Source organism: Carcharhinus amblyrhynchos, chromosome 16, assembly GCF_965287045.1.
Source record: "Carcharhinus amblyrhynchos chromosome 16, sCarAmb.v2.hapA, whole genome shotgun sequence".
NCBI lineage: Eukaryota > Metazoa > Chordata > Chondrichthyes > Carcharhiniformes > Carcharhinidae > Carcharhinus > Carcharhinus amblyrhynchos.
Window position 1 is genome coordinate 31002297 of NC_137339.1, and position 25741 is coordinate 31028037.

Sequence of the window (25741 nt, forward strand, 5' to 3'; positions counted from 1 at the left end):
GCTCTGAAAGCTAGTGGCGTTTGCTACCAAATAAACCTGTTGGACTTTAACCTGGTGTAGTGAGACTTCTAACTTGGTTTCCTCAGTCTGGAAGATGTGCTGGTTAGGTGCATTGGCCATGCTAAATTCTCCCTCGGTGTATCCAAACTGGCACAGAATGTGGCAACTGGGGGATTTTCACAGTAGCTTCATTACAGTGTTAATGTAAGCTTACTCGTGACGCTAATAAATAAACTTAAGCTGGGCAGACGGCCACTCCTCCGAAAGTGAAACTTTCACTTGCTGTCATCTCTTACAAGTTCAAAATGGCTGCCGGCTAGCTGTGCGCATGTGCATTCCCCATCTCCCAAGGCGCTGGCGTCAGGGAGTATGGGTATTGTAGTTTTGAAGCATCGCCTCCGTTCGCAGGACAGCGTCGGAAAGACTACAACTCCCAGGGGTCACAGGGGGAGGTTCGCTGTAGATCCGGCCTGAGCGGTGGATGCTGCCGTATTGAGTGGAACTGGGGACTTGGCTGCACAATTTGGAGTGCGGCCCCCTGGCTCAGAGGAATTTAAATGGATAGGGAGACTTGAAGGTAAGGCAGAGGTTACCGGCAGCCAAAGGGTGACCCTTAAATCGAAAAACCTTGACGCATAGAAGAGGCGGTGAGGGCAGTTGGAAGTGTCATATGTCGTTGCTGCCATTAAATACAGAGAGTATTGACATATGGCAAGTTTAAGGGTTAGGGGCTGCCTTGCATTTCTAAATACTAAAGAACTGAAAACTGTACTCTGCTCCTTTGTTTGGGAATTTCATCTTATGTAAAGACAGATGAACATTATTTCACAACTGTAGTTTTTTTTGTCCAATTAGACTTTTACTGATGTTGTCAAGATTAAATGAGAGTTCTTATCTAAAATGGGCAGGCATAGAATCCCTATAGTACAGAAAGAGGCCATTTGGCCCATCATGGCTGCACAGACAACAGTCCCACTTTTATCTCTGAAACCCCACATGTTTACCCTGCTAGTCCCCCTGACACTAAGGGTGAAGTTGGCATGGCCAGTCCACGTAACCCGTGCATCTTTGGAGTGTGGGAGGAAACAGGAGCACCCAAACAGGGAAAACATGCAAACTCTACACAGTTACACAAGGCTAGAATTGAACTGGGTCCCTGGCACTGTGAGGCAGCAGTGTTAATCACTGCCACAGTGCTGCCTGAAACAGTTTTGGGAATAATTAGTTCTGAATAATAGTTAAATTATTTGAACATAATTTGGGTTAAAGCATGCTGAATCAGGTGTGACTACATTATGTTTTGAGGCAGCCTTACTTAACAAGCAGGATGCAAGAATTGAAATTATATCTCTCTCCTGGGAACAATTCCAATTGCTACAGTTAAGTACTTAATTGGCTGCAAAATGTTTTGAAATATTTGGTGGGCATGAAAGGTGCTATATAAATGCAAGCCCTTCTTTTGGTGGAGGACACTTACATAGTAGTTTAACTCCAGGTTGCAGACTTTCCCTCTATCCAATTCCTTATCACATTGTGCTGTGACTCTTATCTCATTAATTGTATTCCCGTTTGATTCCTGGAATTTACATGAACTTTATTGCATTTCCCTGGGCAAACATGGGCCTTGAACTGAAGAAACATTTTAGCCTTTGTGCCCCAGCACCTTATCATCTAGCACATTCTAATTTGGCCTTGGAGGCCTGTTTTCATAGCTACTTCATGCTTGGTAAACAAATAACTCTTCACAGTTCAATCCAGTACATTCATTCAAACATTATTCAAACTGTCAGATTGATGCAAAAACTTAGAAGTTACAGAACAATCTAAAACAGTGCAGAGAGAAGGGAAAGGCAAAGGGAAGTGGAGTGGTACAGCTAGGTTGAGGGGTGGGTATGGAGACATCCTGATGTTAGAAATGGCACCCATAATTTAAAAAAAAAGCAATATTTTTCAATGTTATATATATTATTTTTATGTTGATACTTATAAAGTATGAGTGGAATTAATGACATAAGAGGATGGGTATTGGTAGAAAAGGACATAAGAACATAAGAAATAGGAGCAGGAGTAGGCCATCTAGCCCTTCGAGCCTGCCCCGCCATTCAATAAGATCACGGCTGATCTGTTGTGGCTCAGTTCCACTTTCCCGCCCTCTCCCCATAACCCTTAATCCCCTCGCTTATCAAGAACCCATCAACCCGCTTCTTAAAAATATTTAGCGAGGCAGCCTCCACCACTTCAACGGGCAGAGAATTCCAGAGATTCACCACCCTTTGAGTGAAGAAGTTCCTCCTCAACTCCGTTCTAAACCGCCTCCCCTTTATCTTGAGGCTGTGCCCCCTAGTCCTACTGTCTTTTTTGAGCGGGAAGAGTCTCTCCACCTCTATCCTATCCATCCCATTCATCATCTTATACGTCTCAATGAGATCTCCCCTCATTCTTCTAAACTCTAACGAGTACAAGCCTAGTTTATTCAGCCTCTCCTCATAGCTCAATCCCCTCAACTCCGGTATCAGCCTAGTAAACCTCCTCTGCACTCCCTCCAGGGTCAAAATATCCTTGCGCAGGTGCGGCGCCCAAAACTGCACACAGTACTCCAGCTGCGGCCTCACCAATGCCCTATACAGCTGCAGCAAGACCTCCCTACTTTTATATTCAATCCCCCTCGCTATGAAGGCCAGCATCCCATTTGCCTTCCTGACCACCTGCTGCACCTGCAAGCTGGGTTTTTGCGACTCATGCACAAGGACCCCGAGGTCCCTCTGCACCGTCGCCTTGGGGGCAGGCACCATGATCATGGCTGAAGCAAGGAACAGCTTTGAGGTGGGGTGGCCTTAAGGCCACAGTTAACTATATATATTTATACAATCCTAGAATTCTACAGCACAAAAATAAGCCCTTTGGCCCATCATTTCAGTATCAGCAATCAAACACCTATCTATTCTAATCCCATTTTCCAGCACATCTGTAGCCTTGTATCCCGTGGCATTTCAAGTGTTCTTAAATGTTGCGAGGGTTTCCACCTCTCTCACTCTTTCAGACAGTGAGTTCCAAATTCCCACTAGCCTCTGGGTGAAAATGCTTTTCCTTGAATCCCCTCTAAAACTATGCCTCCTGGTACTGACCACTCTACTAAGGGGAAAAAGTTCCTTCCATCTACCTTATCTATGTCCCTCATAATTTTGTACACCTCGATCGGATCCCCCTCAGCCTTCTATGTGCCAAGGAAAACAACCCCCGCCTCTCTCCATAGTTGAGGAAGCAGCTGTTGGGGGAGGAGAAAAGGCAGACATGGAATGGTGAGAGTGAGTCAGGAAGGTAGTGCCACTGGAACTAGACTAACTAAGCCAGTGAGGAGAGATGGCAGTGTTTGCTGCAAGTAATGGGCTGTGACTGAGTGGCTCAAGTAGCTATAGTGGAAATATTCTTTTTGGATATAGGATTGTGGGATGTCAGAATGGAACAGTGAGAATATTTATAGAATCATAGAATCCTAAAGTGCAGAAGGAGGCCATTCAGCCCATTGAGTCTCCACCAACCACAATCCCACCCCAAGCCCTATCCCCATACATTTACCTAACAAGTTCCCCTGACACTAAGGGGGAATTTAGCATGGCCAATCCACCTAACCTTTACATCTTTGGACTGTGGGAGGAAACAGGAGCACCTCATGGAGGAAACCCATGCAGACACAGGGAGAACATGCAACCTCCACGCAGATAGTGACTCAAGCCAGAAATTGAACCCAGGTCCGTGACACTGTGAGGCAACAATGCTAATCACTGTGTCACCGTGCTGTCCTTACTTACAGTCATTAAAAGTGATTTGATTTATTATTGTCATATGTATTAACATACAGTGAAAAGTATTGTTTCTTGCGCATTAAACAGACAAACATTCTATTCATTGAGAAGGAAATGAAAGAGTTCAGAATGTAGTGTTACAGTCATAGCTAGGGTGTAGGAAAAAAAACACCTTAATGCAAAGTAAGCCCATTCAAAACTCTGACAACAGCAGGGAAAAAGCTGTTTTTGAGCCGATTGGTACATGACTTCAGACTTTTGTATCTTTTTCCCGAAGGAAGAAGGTTGAAGAGAGAATGTCTGGGGCACGTGGCATCTTTAATTATGCTGGCTGCTTTGCTGAGACAGCAGAAAGTGTAGACAGAGTCAGTGGATGGGAGGCTGGTTTGCGTGATGGATTGGGCTACATTCACAACCTTTTGTAGTTCCTTGCTGTATTGGGCAGAGCAGGAGCCATACCAAGCTATGATGCAACCAGAAAGAATGCTTTCTATGGTGCACCTGTAAAAGTTGATGAGAGCTGTAGCTGACATGCCAAATTTCCTTAGTCTTCTGAGAAAGTAGAAGCATTGGTGGGCTTTCTTAACTATTGTGGGCATGGGGGGACCGGGACACCACGACAGGTTGTTGGTGATCTGGACACCTAAAAACCTGAAGCTCTTGACCCTTTCTACTTAAGTGGCACATTGCAACCAAAAAAAAGCAAAATTCAGATCAGAAGTTTCATTTCAATTGATTGGCTTGGTGAATAGATTGTGATTCTGACCCCTGTAAATACAGTACTCTCACAGACAACATACTTAGACTGGTAGTTACACTTGGTTGCAGCTGTGATTACAGTATTTCTCTATATCAATTCCTTTATTGTTAAAACTATTGCCTAGTGTTTGTATAAAAATACTACTGTCAGAATCCAAGTTTCTCTGAAATTGCTGTAGTACTGGGAATATAACTTTGACATTTATTTATAATGGAAATATTTGAAAAGCATATTTATTTTGTTTTATAGGATGTACACACTACTGTCTGGCCTGTGGAAGTACATGTTCCAGAAGGATGAGTATTGCATTCTGATCTTGGGGTTGGACAATGCAGGCAAAACCGTGAGATGATATTTGTGGCATTTGGCATGCCTTCATAATAATTGACTTTGTCATTTGTTAATGTTAAAAATGTGTGTCTCCCTTTTCTATTTTCTTTATCTCTCTTGCTCTTTCTTTCCTGTTGCACACATTCATACTTTTACCCAGGCATATGCTTCTGTACACTCTACCTCTCATCATAACTCCTCTTCTGTATCAACATCATTACATTGGTTAAAACAGCACATTTCTGTCTGTGGTGGAGTAGAATGAGGTTTTCACACCCCCTTCCATTTGATACTATAGAATTCTTGATTTTTGAGTCGACCACAGAAGTCTGTGGAGGCCAAATCACTGAATATATTTAAGGAGGAAATAGATTGATTTGACATTAGCTTGCAAATGATGGTTAATTTTATTGAAAAAAGCTTCAAGTCAAATTTACACAGTGCTCTGAAGTAATGTAGGAGTTGGCAGAAACCAGATACCATATTATTCCCCTTTTTTTGCACTAAAGATGGTGTAGTATTTCAAATTAATCATATAAGTGCAGCAGGAAAGCAGAGTTTAAAAACTGAATTCTATAGTCAGATGAGTAAATGGTCTTGTGTTAAGAGGAGTGAACTGTAATGTTGTTTCTGGTAATAGAGTATTGAAGAAGCGAAAGAATGATCTTATGGATTCAGCTTGTTTTCCTAACGGGCACAGTTTGGGAATGACGTTCCCTTTTTGTGAAGCTTTACATCCGTGATATATGTAGTAACAAATTTAGAATCAAGAGAATCTAATATTGTCACATGGATTGAGAAATTGGTTAGCAAACCAGAAAGAGAGAGCAGGAATAAATGGAATTTTTAAAAGTAACAGACGGTGACTAGTGGAGTCCCACAAGAGTCAGTGCTTGGGCCCCAGCTATTCACAATATACATCAATGATTTGGATGAGTGAACCAAAAGTGATGTTTCCACATTTGCTGATGGCACAAAACTTGGTTGGATGGTGAATGGTGATGAAATTGTTAAGAGGCTACTAGCTGATTTAGACAAATTGAGTGAGTGGAGAAATTCAGTATTATGTAGATGAATGTGAAGTGACCCACTTTGGACGGGGAAACGGAATGGCAGAGTATTATTTAAATGGTGATAGATTGGGAAATGATGACGTTCAAAGGAACTTGGGTGTCCTCATATATCAGTCACTGACGGCAAGCAAACAGCTACAACAAGCAATTAGGAAGGCAACGATATGTTAGCCTTTATTGCAAGAGGACTCTAGTACAGGAGCAGGATGTCTTACAGGGGCTTGGTGAGATCACACCAGGAGTACTTTGTGCAGTTTTGATTTCCTTATCCAAGAGAGAATGTACTTGCCATAGAGGGAGTACAGCGAAGGTTCACCAGACTGATTTCTGGAATGGCAAGATTGTCATACAAGGAGAGATTAGGTCAATTGATCTTCTATTCAGCGGAATTGGAAGATTGAGAGGGGATCTAATTGAAACATAAAATTCTGACAGGGCTGGACGGACTGGATGCAGGGATGTAGTTTCCTCTGTCTGGAGGGTCTGCACAAGGGTCGTGGTTTCAGGATACAGGGTAGGTCATTTTGGATCGAGATGAGGAGAAATTTCTTCCAAGGGCTATGAACCTATAGAATTCTCTACTACAGAAGTCTGTGGAGGCCAAATCACTGAATATATTTAAGAAGGAAATAGATTTCTAGCAGGTATCAAGGAGTTCCAAGATAGAGTTGAGATAAATGATCAATCATGATCATGTTGAATGCCAGAGCAGGTTTGCAGGACCAAATAGCCTACACCTGCTCCTATTATCTATGTTTTTATGTGATAAAAATATTCTGTAGATCACTGCTGTTGTAGAGCTGTCAAAGGCATCAACTATATATATAGCTTAATTATGATGAAAAGAACAATTTGGAAAATGAAGTGCCTTTTGTTTTGTGGTCTTGAAATTTCATTGTGATCTAATTTTATTTTAACTTTTTGTTGTTTGACCAACATGTACAGACCTTCTTGGAGCAGACAAAAACCAAGTTCAACCGAAATTACAAAGGAATGAATTTATCAAAGATCACTACTACAGTAGGCTTAAACAGTAAGTTAGTAGCTCAATTATATTTGAGTAGTCTTTTTCCATAGACTATCTACATGTTGGCATTGATGCATTGTGACTATGTTCAAGAGCTTTACAACATATAGAATTTTGACTGATTGACGGTCCGAAATCTGTGCAGCAAATATAGCCTACTTTATCCCTCGAAAAGCAAATCATGTATTGCAGGAGGGAAACAGTAAGAATATTCCAAAAACCCAGTCATAAGATAATACCAAACTCAGATTGTAAAACAGTTAAGTTTTTAACAATTAGCAGGAATCAGTACAAATACACATCAAGGTATCTCAAGGTTCAATCTAGAGCCAGTCTCTTCAGAACCTTCGTATTTCACTGCTGCCATACAGAAACTTTAGGGGAAGCAATGCCCTAGTGATATTATCGCTAGACTATTAATGTTCTGAGGACACAAGTTCAAATCCCGCCACAGCAGATGGTGGAGCTTGAATTCAATAAAAAAAATCTGGTGTTAAGAATCTACTAATGACCATGAAACCACTGTTGATTGTGAGAAAAACCCATGTAATTCACTAATATCCTTTAGGGAAGGAAATCTGTCTGCCGTAGCTGGTTTGATTTGATTTGTTATTGTCACATGTATTAGTATACAGTGAAAAGTATTGTTTATTGCATGCTATATAGAGAAAGCATATTGTGCATAGGTAAGGAAAGGAAAGAATGTAGTGTTACAGTCACAGGGTGTAGAGGTAGGTCCATTCAGAAGTCTGATGGCAGCAGAGGAGAAGCTGTTCTTCAGTCGCTTGACACACTTTCTCAAACTTTTGTATCTTTTTCCTGATGAAATAAGGTGGAAGAGAGTGTGTCCAGGGTCCGAGGGATCGTTCTTTATGCTGGCTGCTTTTCTGAGGCAATGGGAAGTGTAGATAGAGTCAGTGAGTGGGAGGCTGGTTTGAGTGATGGACTGGGGTTTCATTCACAATTTTCACAGTTTGTTGCAGTCTTGGACATAGCAGGAGCCATACCAGGCTGTGATACAACCAGAAAGAATGCCTTCTATGATGCATCTGTAAAAGTTGATGAGAGTCATAGTGGACGTGACAAATTTCCATAGCCTTCTGAGAAAGGAGAGGCATTGGTGGGCTTTCTTAACTGTAGTGTCAGCATGGAGGGACCAGGACCGTTTGTTGGTGATCTGGACACCTAAAAACTTGGAAGCTCATGACTGTTTCTACTTCGTCCCCTTTGATGTAGATAGATAGGGGCATGTCCTTCACTACCCTTCCTGAAGTTGATGACTCTCCTCGTTTTGTTGATGTTGAGGGAGGGATTATTGTCATCGCACCAGTTCACCAGATTCTCTATCTCTTTCCTGTATTCCGTCTCATCATTGTTTGAGTTCCGACCCACTAGGGTGGTGTCATCTGCAAACTTGAAAATCGAGTTGGAGGGGAATTTGGCCACTGATCTGGCCCACACGTGATTCCAGAGCCACAACAATGTGGTTAAATCGCAACTGCTCTCCAAAGGCAAATGGGGTGCTCAATAAATGCTGGCCAGCCAGCAATGCAATGTCCCATGAGTGAATTAAAAAAGGAGCGCTCTTGAACAATAAATACTGAGAGTACATCATGCACAAGGAAATCTTTAGGAATCTAAAGGAATAAACTTGGAAGAAAAGTGGTGAACTTGAATATTGTTGTAAAAAAGACATGTTAATTAAATTACCAACAGTTATAGGGAACAGTGACAGGGCGTATTGCATGAGAAGAGAGTGCTGATTGGTTGGCAAGTAGACTCTGGTGGAGGCATTTGCCATGAAGAATGCAGCAAGGAACAGGTAATTGCCCAACTTTATTCAAATTCAAACCGGATAGGTCAGTTCTAGCCAAGGCATTGTCCTGGGGAATGACCCAGGGAATGATTATTTCCTAAGCGTTTGTTTAGTTAAAGAAGGTGCAATGTCTGGACATGTTCCTTCCGTCTACACAGGACAGGGCCCTGTTTGTGAATATATGTGCTTCTAGCCACACTGCTTACGAGCCAATGATTAGTGGATTATATTATGAAGCATGTTCCTTTGACTATTTGCAACAGATGAAGTACTGAGTATGCAACCAGCCATGCTTGCAAACCATGGTGTTCAACATTAGACCTGATTCTAGTAAAACTTCTCTGTATTTGCATCTTTCCTTAAAGAAACCAATACTGTACTCTGTAATCTCACCAATAAGTGAAGCATAACCTCCCAGCTCTTGTATTCAATCCCCTTTGTTACATTAACATTCTGTTAACTTACGCACTATACCTTCATACTTTTTGGTAATTCATACACTGGAACACTCAGATCCCTTTGCATCTCAGAGCTCTGCAATCTCTCACCACTTATGTTTTTTTCTGTCCTGTCAAAATGGAAAAAACTTACATTTTCCCAAGCCTGTGCGAGTCCTAAACCACGTGGAATGACATGGGCTCTCATGCACACAATCAATTAGAAATTATGAGAATTGCTGGCATTTGTCTCCATTTTTCTTCTGAAATGTTATTAGAGTTATTAATAAACGATTACTCCACTAGATTTATGACAAACATGCAATAAAGCTTAAATTAAAAACAGAAAAATTGCTGGAAATGTTCAGCTGGTCAGCTGTATCTGTGGAGAGAGAGGGACGCAGTTAATATTTCATATATTTTTACCAGAACTAAAAAAAAGTTAAAAAGATAATAGGTTTTACATTGATGAAATGGTGGAGGGTGGGAAAGGGACAGAAGGGAATGTCTGTAGCAGGGTGGAAGGTGGGGAGCATTAAATGATAGAGTTGATGGTGCAGAGCCAATGGGAGCAGCAAGGGACAAGTAAAGAAATAAGAGGTGGATCCTGAGGAGGTGCAAAGGGCTGAATAACGAAAAGCAAGATTAAACCTGATGCATGCAATGAAAAGAAAACACAATGGGGGAAACAAAATGACTCCATGAATAAGGAGGCTGATGGGGCTGAGTGTGAGGACAGGGGATGTTTTTGAGAGTGGTGGTTGCAGAAGTGCAGGTAATGGGTCAGACATGATCAAGGACCCTGTGTGTATATGTTTATTTTGAAGTTAGCAAGTGACCAATGAAGTCGAAAAACTGATGAAAGATGTTGTGATGTTTACCGTGTTAGTGTGATGGTGCCTGGTGTTTGACAATGTGTTGTGCCGCTTTACAAAGTGTTGTCCTTCCTGCTAATAATTACTTCAGTTTACAAAAGTGAATCTGTCAACCACAATAGTGCTTAGCAATTTTATTATTCACTGGTTCATACTAGGTCACTAAACAGACAAAATTCAATTTTGTTCATTTTTGAAGTTGGCACCATTGACGTTGGATCAGCCCGTCTAATGTTCTGGGATCTTGGAGGACAGGAAGAGCTCCAATCATTATGGGACAAGGTATTGTTGGTTAAAACTTTGTCAATAAATGTTGTGCTTGAAATGTGCTTGAATCAAAAAATAGATATACTGATTAGAAAGCGATCAGTATTCAACTGCAGTACCTCAATATGCTTTGTGAGGGAAATGGAACCAGTGCTGAAGAAGAGACATATTGGATTCAAAACATTAACTCCGTTTCTCTTGCTACAGATGCTCTCACACCGCTGAGGTCATCACAAATCTGACACTGTTCTTGTCCAACACTCTCATGCATATAATTTCTAGCAGGGGTTTCCAGAATCCTCGGGAACAGGAGTAATGTTTGAATTCTATTCATTGACTAACTGGAAATCGATTATAGTGTCCTTATAAGTTCCCTCTCTGAGATCTGCTAATTCAGTACTGAAATTGCATACAGTTCAGTGTCATACCTTTAGCTTTGAAGCCATTCAGGAGGGCGGAATTTGTGAAAAAATCTAATACTGTGATTCTACCATCATATGAACATACAAATTCGGAGCTGGAGTTAGTGACTTGGTCCTTCAAGCCTGCTCTGCCAATCTATAAGATCGTGGCTGATCTGATTTTTAACCTCTCATTCCCGCCCACTGCTGAAAACTTTTCATCCCCTTGCTTATCAAGAATCTCTCTACCTCTGCCTTAAAGATGTTAAGGACTCTGCCTCAACCGTCTTTAGAGGAAGGGACTTCTAAAGCCTCTCACCCTCTGAGAAAGAAAGATTTTCCTCATCTCTGTCCTAAATGGGTTACCCCTTTGACTCTTTTTAGACTCTCTCCCAAAAGAGGAAACATCCTTTCCACCTCCACCCTCCTCAGGATCTTGTATGTTTCAATCAAGTCGTCCCTTTCTCCACAAAACTCAAGCGGAAACAAGCCTTCCCTGTTCAACTTTTCTTCATGTGACAGCCCTTCCATTTCAGGCATTAATCTAGTAAACCTTCTCTGAACTGTATTTGCATCTTTCCTTAAATAAATAAACCAATACTGTACACTGTACTCTAGATGTAGGAGGTGATTCTAACATTCCACTGCGCTAACAAATTAGCACAGTGGGTTGGGAGATTTCGGCAGGGCTGGATTAATGTGGTCTACGCTGGGTGTCTGGCCCGAGCGCCTCTCCCAGCGCCAGATTTCTGGTGTTGTCAGCTCCGCGCTGGAAATAGGTGCAGAGCCACATTAGGTGTTGGGGGGGGGGGGGGTGGTGTTAATGTTATTTAAATGTGATTAGTGGGCCCGGGACTTCAGTCTCGTTGCAGTAGGGTTTAGAAAAGCTCCCCACTTTCGGGGAGTTAGCGGTCCCACCCCGCTGGAATGAAGGGGGGCAATCTTGAGGGCTGGGCAAGGGTGGGCAGGGTACCACCTGGGCATTGGCACCCTTGCAGTGTGTGTCTGTGCTCTTGGGTGCTCCCTTGGGGCACCTTGGCATTGCCTTTTGGCCATGGGCAATGCCAAGGGGGAGACAAATGGGTGGGGGGGGTGCTGCTGCTGCTACTCTGCATAGGGATCAGTGAGGGAAGGAAGGAGGCCGTTGATCAGGGTGGGCTGGGGTGTTTGGCACTGCTAGGGGGAGGCAATCGGAACTGGGGTGGTGCGGGGAGGATGTTACTGTCAGTGGGGGGCGGTGGCTGGAGATAGCGGCGGGCCGGGAGAGATGGGGGGAGTTTTGACTCGGCCTGGAAATGGTCAGGGGACCAGCAATCAGGTTGTGTGGGCGGATCAGTGCGTGTGCAGTGACCGCTCAAGAGTGCTGATTTCAGCCTCTCCAGTGGGAATAGGCCCCGTCCCCTGAAATTTAATGACGTTTATGCTGGTGGCTTCTGCAGTGCAGAGTGTGGGAGATTCTTCACTGAACTCCCACTGAAAAAACTCATGTGAATTATGCCAGTTTTCATGCAAATGCATAATTTTTTGGGGGAGAATTCCAGCCATAATCTCACCAATAACTGAAGCATGACCTCCCAACTCTTTTGTTCAATCTCCTTTGCAATAAATGTTAATATTCTATTAGCTTATTCAGTGTATCTACATACTCTTGGTGATTCATGCGTGGGAATACCCAGATCTCTCTGCAATCTCTCATCATTTCTATAATTTTTTTTTGTCCTGCCAAAATGGACAACCTCACATTTTCCCATCACTCAATTGACCAGATTTGTGCCCACTCACTTAATCTACCTATATCCTTTTGTCATCTATTTATGTCCTCTTCACAACTTACCTTCCCACCTATCTTTGAGTCTTCAGCATACTTAACCATACCATTGGTTCCTTCATCCATATCATTTATATAAATAATAAAGAGTTGAGGGCCCAGCAATCATTGCTGAAGCACATCACTTGTCATATCCTGCCGAATAGAAAATCAGCCATTTACGCCTACCCTCCATTTTCTTTTCGTTAGCCACTACACCATAAGCTTTTATTTTCCACAGTAACCTTTGAGGCACTTTATCTAATACCTTTTAAAAATCAATGCTGCACATTTACGGCTCCCCCTTATCCATAGCACTTGTTACTTCAAATAACTTCAATAAATTGGTTAAATATGATACCCCTTTCGCAAAACTATTTTGGCTTTGCCTGATTATCTTGAATTTATTCAAATGTCTGATATAATGTATTTAATGGTGCTTCTAATATTTTCCCTGTGACAGTTAATCTAACAAGCCTATATGTTACTCTTTTTGAATAAAATGAATTACGTTAGCTATTTTCCAATCTAAAGGAAGGCAGTGAATTTTGGAAAATCAAAACCAATGCTTCAACAATCTAACTAGCCACTTTTAAGACCCTAGGATGAAATCTATCAGGATTTGTGAATTTGTCAACTCTCGTTCCTAACAGTTTACTGATTACCAGTTCCCTGGTGATGGTAATTTTCTTGAGTTCTTCTGTATCTTCCAATTCCTGTCTTTCACCTATTTCTGGGATGTTATTTCTAATCCCTATGGGTGGGGGAGGAGGATCCAGCATGACACCTGGATCCTCCTCCCCCATCCATTGTAAGTTCCTCTCCAGTCCTGAGCTGATGTTGTGAACTTTGGCACATAGCTGTCTGAACTCTTGCTCTTTGCTCCAGAGACCAGTTTCAGTTCCCTTCACTCTACCGGCTACACTGCTGTCTCACAGCTCCAGGCATCCGGATTTGATTCCATTCTTGGGCGACTATCTGCATGGAGTTTGCACGTTCTCCTTACGTCTGTGTAGGTTTCCTCCCATAGTCCAAAAATGTGCAGGTTAGGTGTATTGGTCATGGTAAATGTGTGGAGTTATGGGATAGGGTGGGGGCAGAGGGCCTGGGTAAAAGAATCGGTGCAGACTCGATGGGCACTGTAGGGATTCTATGATCTCTGCCCCCTGCTATAACTGCATTCCTTTTTGTTTCCCCTGCTTAAATGGTAACCTGTACTGTGGTGCCATGGCCAGCCTGCTGATCCATCTTTGCAGAGCTCACTTTTGTGTGAGCACCTCAAACCTGTTTGACCATTTCAAAATCTGAGGCTCCTCCACTCCTGCCTGCTAACCTGCCTCACGGTCTCATCCTCCTTTCCCTCACTAATGACCAAATCAGACGATCCTATTCTACAAGGTATCGCCATCTTCTGGTCTAAAGTATTCAGCTGTTTCTCCCTGTCCTTTATGTTGTTTAGTGTCTGCAGCTCAGCATCTAGATCAGTAATGCTGATCCAAAATTCCTTTAGCTGCTTACATTTTGTTTGTCCTGGATCACCTTGGCCAGAATCTCCCATGTTCTACAGCTGCAACATTACACCTGTCCTGCCATTTTTATTTACGTTATTTAGTTAATTTACTTACTTTCTTAATTACCTTGGAATAATTCCTATGTGTAGCACACCGCTTTCCTCCATACACTGAATTCCCACATGAACCTAATTCATTTCTGTCTCTCTCAGTCTCCATCTCACTCACGTGTCGTCTCCTAACTCTTACTGATAGTCAATAAATGTTTCATGTTACATGCTTTCTTCCACGCCTAGAACCACTACTTTGAATGTTGATGGCTGTCTTTTTCTTAAATCTGTTTTTTAAAAAAAGTAAAGCACTGGCCTTTTAGGTTTCTAGGTGGCTTAAATATAAAAAGCCGAAAGTTATGTTAAACATGTATCAAAATTTGATTTGAACACATTGAAGCACTATGCACAGTTCTGGCCTCCATATTATAATTAGTGTATAAAGGCACTGGAGAAAGTGCAGAAAAGATTTGCAAGAATGATGTCAGAACTAAAAGTATCTTCATATGAGAAAAGATTGAGTAGGCATGGGTTCTTTACTCCAAAACAGAAGGTTACGGTCAGACCTGATAGAGATCTTTAAGGATAGGGTGGATTTAGATATGTTTTTATTCATGTGAATATCCAGAACTAAATGCCATAAATATAAGGCAATTAATAAATACAAATAGGAATTCAGGAGGGACCTCTTTACTGAAATAAAAGCAAAATATTGCGGTTCTTGGAGACAAGGTGAAAGAGATACATGGGTTCTGAAGAAGACTCAAAATGTTAACACTGTTTCTCCCTCCATGGATGCTGTGAGACCGACTGAATTTTTCCAACACTGTGTTTTTTACCTCTTCACTGACATTGGTTGAAATGTGGAACTTGCAACAAGAAGTGGTTGAGGCAGCTGCCATATATGCACTTAAAGCAGGTTAGTAAGCTCAAGAAAGAAAAGGAAATGAGAGATATACCGCTATGGTTAGATAAGGAGGGGTAAGGGGAATTTGTGTGGAGCATTGATGCTGGCATAGATCAATTGGGTCAAATGCCCTAGACTTTCTGATGTAATTCATTGTAAAACAAATTGTTCTACAAAATCATGGTTAGGCTTCATTAGAAATATTATGTTTATTTCATAGAATAGAATCATTGAATCCCTACAATACAGAGATTATTTGACCCTAGAAATGCTACAAATTATAATATCACTATTATAAAACCTCACACTCACTGACCGCAGCATCACAGGCGATCTATTTATCAAAAATATGATTACTACAAATTGACCACTGTCAAATTGTCATCCTGAAGATTGTGCTTCAAATGTTTAGAGTCTATGCAAATTTCTGTTGTAATTCCTTTGCCCTAGTTTGTCCCAAAACAGTTAAATGTATGAAAAAAAAATTCTGCATCAAAACTGATGCAATCAGATTGCAACATAACACCCCAGTCAGCAGAGTTAGAAAAACTGGACAAGGGCCTACCGAGGCAGCAGACCACTGATCCACCAACTAATATCTCCTGTACAAATAATTATTTTTTAAGGAAAACAGCTTTGGCAGTCAAGAGGACAAATGGTTTCAGGACAGCACATGATAGTGATAAACACAGAAATGGCAGGCCAAAAGAAATGAGACAAATTGACAGTGTATCTAATTAATCTCCCTGGCTCTTATGTTAATTGCTTGGTGATTATTATGCCTGCTTAAAAAAAATTAATTGAAGTGGGCTCAAAATACCAAAGGTATTCCACCGGTAGATGACACAGTAAATGTATTATAGCAGTTCCAATTGGGAACAGTAGGGTGCTACATATCAGCCCAAGTGCGACTATTGTAAGGTAAAGTCGCCATAGCCCCAGATGACCATAGGCTGGTGGTGATTTAACCTGAGGACCACCACACCTCAGACGAGAGGCAGGATTGAGAATGCAGGTCTTCCTGAATAACTTCAGCCAGTACGGGAATTAAACCTGCACTGTTGGCATCGCTCTGTATCACTAATCAGTTGTCCAGCCAACTGTGCTAAACCAATCCACAAGGAACAGAAATAAACTTGATTGGGTTTGCACACAGTTGCAGGCTATGAACACTAGATGTCACTATTGTTCTATTCCACTGTGCTGATCACATTGTCCTATCTAGACCAACCGTCTGTTCCCCATCTATTCATGTATTTATCCAGATAAATCTTAAATGTTGCTAACATATCTGCCTTAACCACCTCAATTTGGCAGTGCATCCCAGGCCACCACCAACTTCTGTGTGACAAAATGTCCACCGCACATCTCTACTGAACTTTCCTCCCTTACCTTGAACTTGTGCCTCCTTGTAATTGTCATTTCTGCCCTGGGAAAAAGTTTCTAACTGTTCATGCTATCTGTATGCCTCATAATTTTATCAACTTCTATCAGATCACCCCTCTGTATTCTCTATGTGTGCAATGTAGTAGGAGATTGACTAAAATTTGGTACATCGATCATGCATTTCATTGAAAATGTATTGTACCACAGATTCCTCTTATGCGATGACTTCAACCAGGCTAATGAGGTTGGCTTGCTAGAGTATGAATGCAAAAAGAGGTACCAGTTGAGTCTTAATTGGTGGTTAAATCAGGGAGCCTCATTCTCCCTATTTAAAGCAGGTGTGTCGGACTCCCAGCGTACATTCAGCAGGGAGCAACTGGAGAGCTGGCTGCGTACAAGTGTATGGCATAAATAAAGTAACTTGGTGACGGGACTTTCGCCTCCCTGGAGTTGTTACGGATTGGTGTTGTGATAAGTATTTTCAAAGTTAAAAGTACCACACTGACTCTCAATAATTGCTATTCTACGGACCAAGTGAATTGAGATTGGATTCTTACAAATCACTCAAAATATTTGAAGGCGCCATTAGCCCATGATCCTCTGAGCTGTTTGCATTCATCAACTTCAGCACATTAAGACACTTTACTCACTGCACTGTTGCTATGGTTTGAGCTTCCAAGGCCCAAAGATCTGAAATTCCTTCCCTAAATCTCTATCCCTCTGCAGTTAAGGTGCTCCTTAAAACCTACATCTTTGACCAAGCTTTTTGGTCATCTGCACACATCTTATGTGACTTGGTATTGAATTTTGTGCTATCATACTCCTGTGAATGTCTTGGGATGTTTCATCTGACATTCTGATAACAAAAGGGACAGAATTTAAACTATTAGCACTCTTGAAAATGCTATCTATGGATCCATTGCTAAAGTTGATGTAAATGTGAAGAGTATTCCTTTAAAGTTCTACAGCTATATGTTAGTCGTATTTCCAAATCAAGACCTCATGCCCTAAATCATCTGACTTCAACCTTGACATCATGTGAGATGCTCCATTAGTGTGTAATCCTGGCTTCAGATATACAGGAGAACGAACCACGGTTCTCACCTCTAATTGCTGTCCAATGATCTTTGTTGGAAAATGCAAACATGGATTTTAGCCAACAAAAAGCATTAGACATCTTTTTATGCCCTTTTATGGAAGGTATCATTAAATATTCAGTAACAAGAATAATCAAATGTACAGTCTCCTGACTTGAACATGTGGTCTGCATGGCCCAATGGTTAAGACGTCGCTGATTCCAAGAAGGAAACCAGTAGATTGCAAGTTTGAGTCTTGCCGTGTTCGCTTTGTACAGAAATCTGGTGGATGTTCCTGGGAACCGAGTTTCTCCCGTCACATGAAATCCACCTTTGGTGTGGCACAGTAATTAGCACTGCTGCTTCACAGTGCCAGGGACCTGAGTTCAATTTCAGCCTCAGGTGACTGTCTGTGTGGAGTTTGCACTTTCTCCCCATGTCGGTGTGGGTTTCCTCTGGGTGTTCCAGTTTTCTCCCACAGTCCAAAGATGTGCGAGTTAGATTGATTAGCCATGCTAAATTGTCCCTTAGTGTCAGGAGGATTAGCAGATTAAATATGTGGCGTTACAGGAGTAGGACCTGGGTGGGATTGTTGTCAGTGTACAGTCGATGGGCCAAATGGCTTCTTCCTGCACTGCAGATTCTATGATTGCTATACAACTTCATCATAAATATACTTTTGAACATTACCTTTAAGTTCAATCTGTAAATGAATAGATTTTTGCAAATGGTACTAAGAGATACAAGGCAAAAAGGGTTATCCGCGTTAGGTCATAGATCAGCCTGACATTTTTGAATAGGAGTGTATCAGGCTCATGAGACTAAAAGACCTACTGCTGTTACTATCTCCTTGTATCCATCTGCCCATGCTTAAGCTAAGAGAATTGCATATGATTTGCAGCACAAAAACAGACTATTCAACTTGACAGTTCCATGCTGATCTCTATGCACCAGATGAACTGTTTCCACCCTACTTCATCTACCTTGCCAATATATCATTCTACTTTTTTTTCCTCCCTTGTATTTGTCTAATTTCCACCTAAACACATCTGGCAACTGCTACTAGTGAGTTCCAAATTCTGAACACTCTCTGGCTGAGGAGGTTTCTGCTGAATTTCCTTTTTCAATTATTAATGACTTTCTTAATTCAGTGACTGTTAGTTCTGAACTCTTGCATTTGGAATCACCTTGTCTACTCTAACAGATTACATAACTTCATAAATAAACTAATCAGTAACCTTTCAGCCTCCTAATTTTTAAAGTAAAGAGACCCAGCTTGTTCAATCTTTCCTGGTAAGTTCTAGTAATAGTCAGGGCAGCATGGTGGCACAGTGGTAAGTACTGCTGTCTCACAGTATCAGTGATGCTGGTTTGATTCTAGCCTCAGGTGACTGTGCGGAGTTGGCACATTCTCCCCGTGTCTGTGCACATTTTCTCTTTTATGCTCTGGTTTCCTCCCACAGTCCAAAGGTGTGCAGGTCAAGTGGATTGGTATGCTAAATTGCCCCTTGGTGTCCCAAGAGGTGTAGGTTAGACGGATTAGCCATGGTGAATGTGCGCAGTTACAGGAGTAGGAGGGGGACAGGACTTGGATAAGACATTCTGCCAGAGTCAGTACAGACTCAATGTCCTGAATGGCCTCCTTCTGCACTGTAGGGATTCTATGAAAATTATTTTTCATATTTCCTCCAGTATCTTTTTTTAACAGAGACAAAACTCTAACAGTCACTGTAGTTTAAACAAAGTCCTATATAGAAGTTTAAAATAACTTCTCTGGTTTTTAATTCTCTAGAAGTGAACCCAAATGATTTTATTTTTAATGGTCTTGTAATTTTTATTGCTACTCTTACTGATTTGTGAAGCATAACCCCTAGATTCCTTTGCTGTCGTACCACTTCGAGTCTTATTTTTCAAAGACTACGAGGCCTCCTTTTTATTCCTGTATTGATTCATTAAACCTGTTTAATGATACTAGCTGATTTAAACCATTAATTTAAATTTGGCCCGATTCTCCAATCATGTTTGCCCCACCAGCGCTGCCAGTGAGGAGGGCAAATTTGGTGCTCAGCCAAATTCCATTAAGTGTAGCAGAGTCGGAGGATCCCACCCGTTGGTGAGGTCGGAGAATCCCACCCATTGATAAGTCTCCAAATTGTACGTTCATCCTATCCATCACCTCATGAGCTTGCAGCATTATCTGGAGTCAGATGGGAAGAATTTCAGCTACTACGATGCGTCAACTGCTCCAGATCCCATAAATGAGCAAGATTTGTAGGATGGTCATGCAGATCTGCCAATATTGTTGGATCATTTCATCTGGCCCATTTGAGAACTGTGTCATCTTGGAATAAATTCAACTGCAAGTAGACACATTTGTACAACAGCCCACAAAATTATCACATGACTGTACAGAAAACAGAAAAAAATATTGAACTGAGCAGGTTGGAAAGCTGGAACAGAGTTTAGGTGCAGGATGGAAAAGTTAATTTTAAAAGAAAAGTCTAAGCAGGAGTAGGTAAAATAGAATTTGTTTCAAAAGGCATGGGCAGCAGGGCAAAAGGGAAAGCCAATGAGTAAAGAGAGTGGAGAACAAAGAATAAACCAGTGTCAGAAGAGTAAATGAATAGGGACGTAAGGCTGAATGGTATCACTGAGCATTCACAATAAAGTAAGGATCACAGGTTAATTCATAGATCAGCGGGGAACTTGGAAAGAACAAGGTAGGGGAAATGTGGGATTTTCCTGAAGTTAGGGAACGCAGGAGAAAGGAGTCCAGTTCTGAAATAATTCTGGGTTTTTTATTTGTTCACTGGGTGTTGTATTAGTATCACCACATTTATTTCTTATCCGTAGTTGGGCTGAGAAAAGAGATGGGGGGTGTTCTTCAATGAACATAATTCGTATAACGTGATGCTGGATGTTGAAAAATCAAGGCTCAAATTGATGAAGTTTTGTGTTCGTTGCATGTGAGCATCACTGGCAAGGTCAGCATTTGTTGCACATCCTAGATGCCCTTGAGAAGGTGGTGGTGGTGCACTGCCTTTTTGAAGTGTTGCAGTCCATTTGGTGTTTGGTCCATTGTGCAATTAGGAAGGGATTCTGTGATTTTTGACAATGAGGAAACGGTATCTGCAACTCAGGATGGTATGTATCAATTGAACTTAATAATTGTGGAGGAGATAGAAAGATTAGGGAGGTAAGTAATGTTGTGAAGGTATGAGAAAGCAGTCTTAATGACAAAAATATATGGAAAAGAGACACTGGTTTGGGATTGAGTGATGCCCGCTGGATCCATGTTTCTAAACCCGAGTGGCAGTTCAGGGTGGAGGTCGTCAGGAGATGATGGAAGTCAAGTGATGTCAGATTGGACTGTCAGTTTTCTCTTGTTACCAACTTAGCTGTACATTTTAATCACTATTGATAGAATCTTATGAGATTGCTATCACTTAACTCTACATATTATAAACTTCTCTCTTTTTCATTTTAGTATTATGCAGAATCCCATGGTGTAATATATGTAATTGATTCAACTGACGAAGAAAGATTGTCTGAATCAAAGATAGCTTTTGGTATGTATTATGCAAATGAATGATGAACGTTGTTTTATATTACTATTTTGCAAGCAAGTAAAATTAAATTAGTTTTAAAACCTGTTTTGTTATTTCTATTTGTATAGTGTATGTGTTTAAAGACATTTTGCAGCTCTTGAGAATTAGTATAATGTGCAGTGTTGTTCAAAGATCATTTATTCAGGATTTTGGTTCCCAACCATCTTGTTTGATTTGGTTCTTGAGTCAGGGTGGTTTTGAGTGCTCATTAAGGTGAGAAAGATCAACGCAGGGCTATGGAAAAATATTTTCCTTTTATGTATTGTATGTCAATATCAAGCATGTGGATTAACAGAGGCAGGGACGAGATGTAGCACAAGTGCATTTCTTCTACTCTGCCCATAACTTCAGCATCTATGTGACATGGTTTTTCTTGAAAGTTTACTGATTATCATAAATGGTGCACAATTTTGAGACTGCACATAATGGCTCCATGCAGAATCTTTACAGCACATCAAGGGGAGATCTTTTCTCCACGTGTCCTGATGGGTTGAATTTAAGCCTAGGTCCCTAAAGTGATAGGTTTACCTGCTAAAGCATTGTACCACCCAGTCCACTGGTGACTTCTTAAAAAAAAAAGCCACGCTTACATAGTAACCCTTTCCTATGGGGATTTGTCATTTGTTTTCTTATAGCTCCATTGATGATTTGGAATGTCCTAAATAAATGTCGAGGCTTGATATAAGTATGTGTTCTTTAGTAAGATGCTGTCAATATGCCTGAGGTGTTTAATTACATCAGTAAACCTTATATCTCCTCAGAAAAAATGATCACTACTGAAGTACTTGAAGGGGTTCCGTTGTTAGTATTGGCTAACAAACAGGATATTGAGGTATTTTCTTTCAATTTTCAATACTATTTTCTTTAATTAATTTTCTAACTCTGTGGAATTTACCTAGGTCAGAAAGTTTGTCATAAGGTATGTAACACAGCAGGCAAACCTGAAGAGGCATCATTTAGCCAAACTTTCCAATCAACCTTGTAGAACACAATATAAGAAATAGGAATAGATCATATGATACTTCGAGCCTGCTCTTCCACCTCAACTACATTTTTCTTACAACTCTTGATTCCAGGAGAGATTAAAAATCCTGTAAGAACATAAGCCATGGATGTAACTTTAAATGGCCACAACACACATCATTTGAAATTACCACACTGCGTGTCTCATATTCCCTAAAGTTCTGGCTAGCAGACGGGAACCAAAAACCCCCTTCTCCCTTCAGACAAATCAAGATTCTTCGTAAGAGAAGTTTAGTGTAACTTAATTCTCATTCATAGAATAGAATGCTGACAGTGCAGAAGGAGACCATTTGGCCATCTAGTCTGTACCAACCATAATCCCACCTAGGCCTATTCCTGTAACCCCACATATTTATCCTGTTAATCTCCTGACACTAAGGGGTAATTTATCATGGCTGATCAACCTAACTCGCACATCTTTGGACTGAGGGGAAACCCACGCAAACATGAGGAGAACATGCAAACACAACACAGACCTGAGGCCAGAATTGAACTCGGGTCCTTGGCACTGTGAGGCAGTAGTGTTAGCCACTGTGCACCGTCATTATTCACTTTGTTTACTAATTTTCTTCTTCATAGAGTCCCAAAAGTGTATAAGGAGGCTGTTTAGCCCATGAAGTCTGCACCAACAACAATCCCACCCCAGGCCCTATCCCCACACAATTCCTCACTAATCCCTCTAACCTACGCATCCCAGGACACTAAGGGGCAATTTAGCATGGCCAATCCATCTAACCCGCACATCTTTGGACTGTGGGAGGAAACCGGAGCACCCGGAGGAAACCCACGCATACATGCGGAAAATGTGCAAACTCCATACAGACAGTGACCCAAGCCAGGAACTGAACCCAAGTTCTTGACACTGTGAGGCAGTGGTGCTAACCACTGTGCCACTGTGCCATCCTTCTTATCTCATTAAACTTTGCTGAAGTACTGTTCCAAGGGCATTGATAGCTCTAATTTCACACCCAAGTAGCCATTCTTGAACTATGAGCTTAGATAAAGTCTGTCAGTCATTAGCCATTCAATCACTGGAGACATCAAAGCCTACTTGGCCTTGTGTTTTCACATTTCTGTCTAACTGAGATAATTGGATAATTATCAGGGACGCTACACAATCTTATTTTTCATCTCTGTCCCCAGTGGCTACCATTATTGACTACGGTGCATAGCTGTTGCCCTGGCTAAAATCTGATTAGGAATTAAATATTAAGTTCTAATTAAATATTGGGAAGAATATAGTATTACTTATGTTCCCTGTGCCAAATTCCATTTCCTAGTTACCAAATCCATTCCTCTCCTTGGTAACAATTTGAGATTGTCATAGAATCCCTACAGTACAGAAGGAGGCCATTTGACCCATCAAGCCTGCACTGACAACAAACCCACCCAGGCCCTATCCCTGTAACCCCACATATTTACCCTGCTAGTGCCCCTGACATTATGAGGTAATTTGGCATGGAAAATCAACATATCTTTGGAATGTGGGAGGAAACTGGAGCACCCAGAAGAAACCCATGCAGGTATAGGGAGAACGTGCAAACTCCATAGAGACAGTCATCCAAAGCTGGAATTAGACCCGGGTCTCTAGTGCTGTGAGGCAGCAGTGCTAACCACTATGCCACTGGTCATTAAACTTGTCTGCTTGCAACCTTGGCATCATATATTTCCCAGAGATGAGTTTCCAACCTCATTCGTGCCATTACTAGGACTGCCTATTTCCATCTCCTATAACATTGCCTGAGGTCCCCATCTCAGCTCATCTGCTGCTGAGACTCACTCTTGCCTTTGTTGCGTGTGGACTTGATGATTACAATACACTCCTGGCTGGTCTCCCACATTCTACTCTCCATAAACTTGATCCTATCCAAAGCTCTGCTGCCTATGTCTTAACTCACACCTGCACTCCTCTAGTTCTGGCCATTTGTGCAACCCTGATTTTAATCGTTTAACCATTTGATCACACCTTCAGTTACCCAGGCCCTAAGCTCTGAAATAACACTCCAGTGACTTCTCTACATCACTACCTCACTTTCCTCCTTTTAAGTCACTGTTTTTGAAAACAATCTTTTTGTTTTGGGTATCTGACCCAATATCTCCTTACACGGCTCAGTGACGTACCTTGTTTTGTAATCTGTGAAGTGCCTTGAAATGTTTCATTACATTAAATGGAAATTTAGGTTGTTGTTGTGAGCACTCTAGTATCTGTAGCTGAGTGCTATTCAATGCCCACAACAAAGGAGTTTTCATTCTTCACTAGAGGGGAATGGAATTACAAAGAACAACCCGGCATGGGACACAGGCCCTTCGGCCCAACGAGCCTGTGCCGCCATTTTCCTACACCTACCTTGCCCCGTGTGTATGCGAACGGTACCCCTACTGTAGCCAGATTCAGGGGAGAATAGTGTAGGGTCAATTTGGTACACCTATCAGCCTAAGAGCACATCTTTGGGGTGTGGGAGGAAACCGGAGCACCCGGAGGAAACCCCCGCAACCACAGGGAGCATGCGCAAACTCCCACAGACACAGGCCCAAATCCATGTATCTGCACAGCTAGCAGTGATAGTCACTGAGCTGTTGTGGTGCCCGTCTGCTGGTCCAGGTTTAAGCGCACACATCGACACGAAGTACTAGGCTACTCTGGAAACATCCAAGAGCAGCCCACGCACGCCCCACCGTGTGCATGCCCCTCGTTTGACAACAAGGTGGACTGACACCTGTGGATTAAAAGAGACAGAAACATTAATATGTACTATTACATTTCCAGTATCGACCCGAGGCTCTGACCCTTTTTAAAACCGTCTTATATAACCCTCCATCCCTGTTTCACTCATGTGCCTATCTAAGTCAACCTTAAACAAGTCCAGCGTGCCTGTGGGGAGGGGAGGAGGAGGGGGGGGGGAGGAGGAGGGGGGGAGGAGGAGGGGGGGGGGGGGGGTGGGGGAGGAGGGGGAGTGGGGGGGGGAGGGGGGGAGGGGGGGAGGGGGGTGGGGGGAGGAGGGGGAGTGGGGGGGGAGGGGGAGTGGGGGAGGAGGGGGAGTGGGGGGGGAGGGGGAGGAGGGGAGTGGGGGGGGGAGGGGGGGGAGGGGGAGTGGGGGGAGGAGGGGGAGTGGGGGGGGGTTGGGGGGGGGGGAGGGGGGGGGGGGGTTGGGGGGGGAGGAGGGGGGGGTGGGGGGGGGGAGGGGGGGGGTTGGGGGGGGTGGGGGGGGGGTGGGGGGGGTGGGGGGGGGGTGGGGGGGGAGGAGGGGGGGTAGGGGTGGGGGGGGTAGGGGTGGGGGGGGTAGGGGTGGGGGGTAGGGGGGGTAGGGGTGGGGTAGGGGTGGGGGGGTGGGGGGGGGTAGGGGTGGGGGGAGTGAGGGGGGTAGGGGGAGTGGGGGGGGTAGGGGTGGGGGGGTGGGGGGGAGGGGGGTTGTGGGGGGGAGGGTGGGTGGGGGGGAGGGTGGGTGGGGGGTGGGGGGTTGTGGGGGGGAGGGTGGCGGGTTGTGGGGGGGTGGGGGGTTGTGGGGGGGAGGGTGGGGGGGTGGCGGGTTGTGGGGGGGTGGGGGGTTGTGGGGGGGAGGGTGGGGGGTGGCGGGTTGTGGGGG

General features: G+C 42.8%; 1 protein-coding gene across 1 annotated transcript in view; it reads left to right on the forward strand.

Annotated features, from left to right (window-relative positions):
- Nucleotides 1-453: 453 nt before the first annotated feature.
- Nucleotides 454-25741, forward strand: part of arfrp1 (ADP-ribosylation factor related protein 1) — a 32600-nt gene continuing 7312 nt past the window's right edge. The window contains exons 1-6 of the mRNA XM_080204950.1: nucleotides 454-577; nucleotides 4813-4906; nucleotides 6912-6999; nucleotides 10321-10403; nucleotides 21014-21095; nucleotides 21896-21966. Of these exons, the coding sequence (XP_080061076.1) occupies nucleotides 4814-4906; nucleotides 6912-6999; nucleotides 10321-10403; nucleotides 21014-21095; nucleotides 21896-21966 (417 nt within the window). The 5' untranslated portion in view covers nucleotides 454-577; nucleotide 4813. The remainder of the gene's footprint in view (nucleotides 578-4812; nucleotides 4907-6911; nucleotides 7000-10320; nucleotides 10404-21013; nucleotides 21096-21895; nucleotides 21967-25741) is intronic.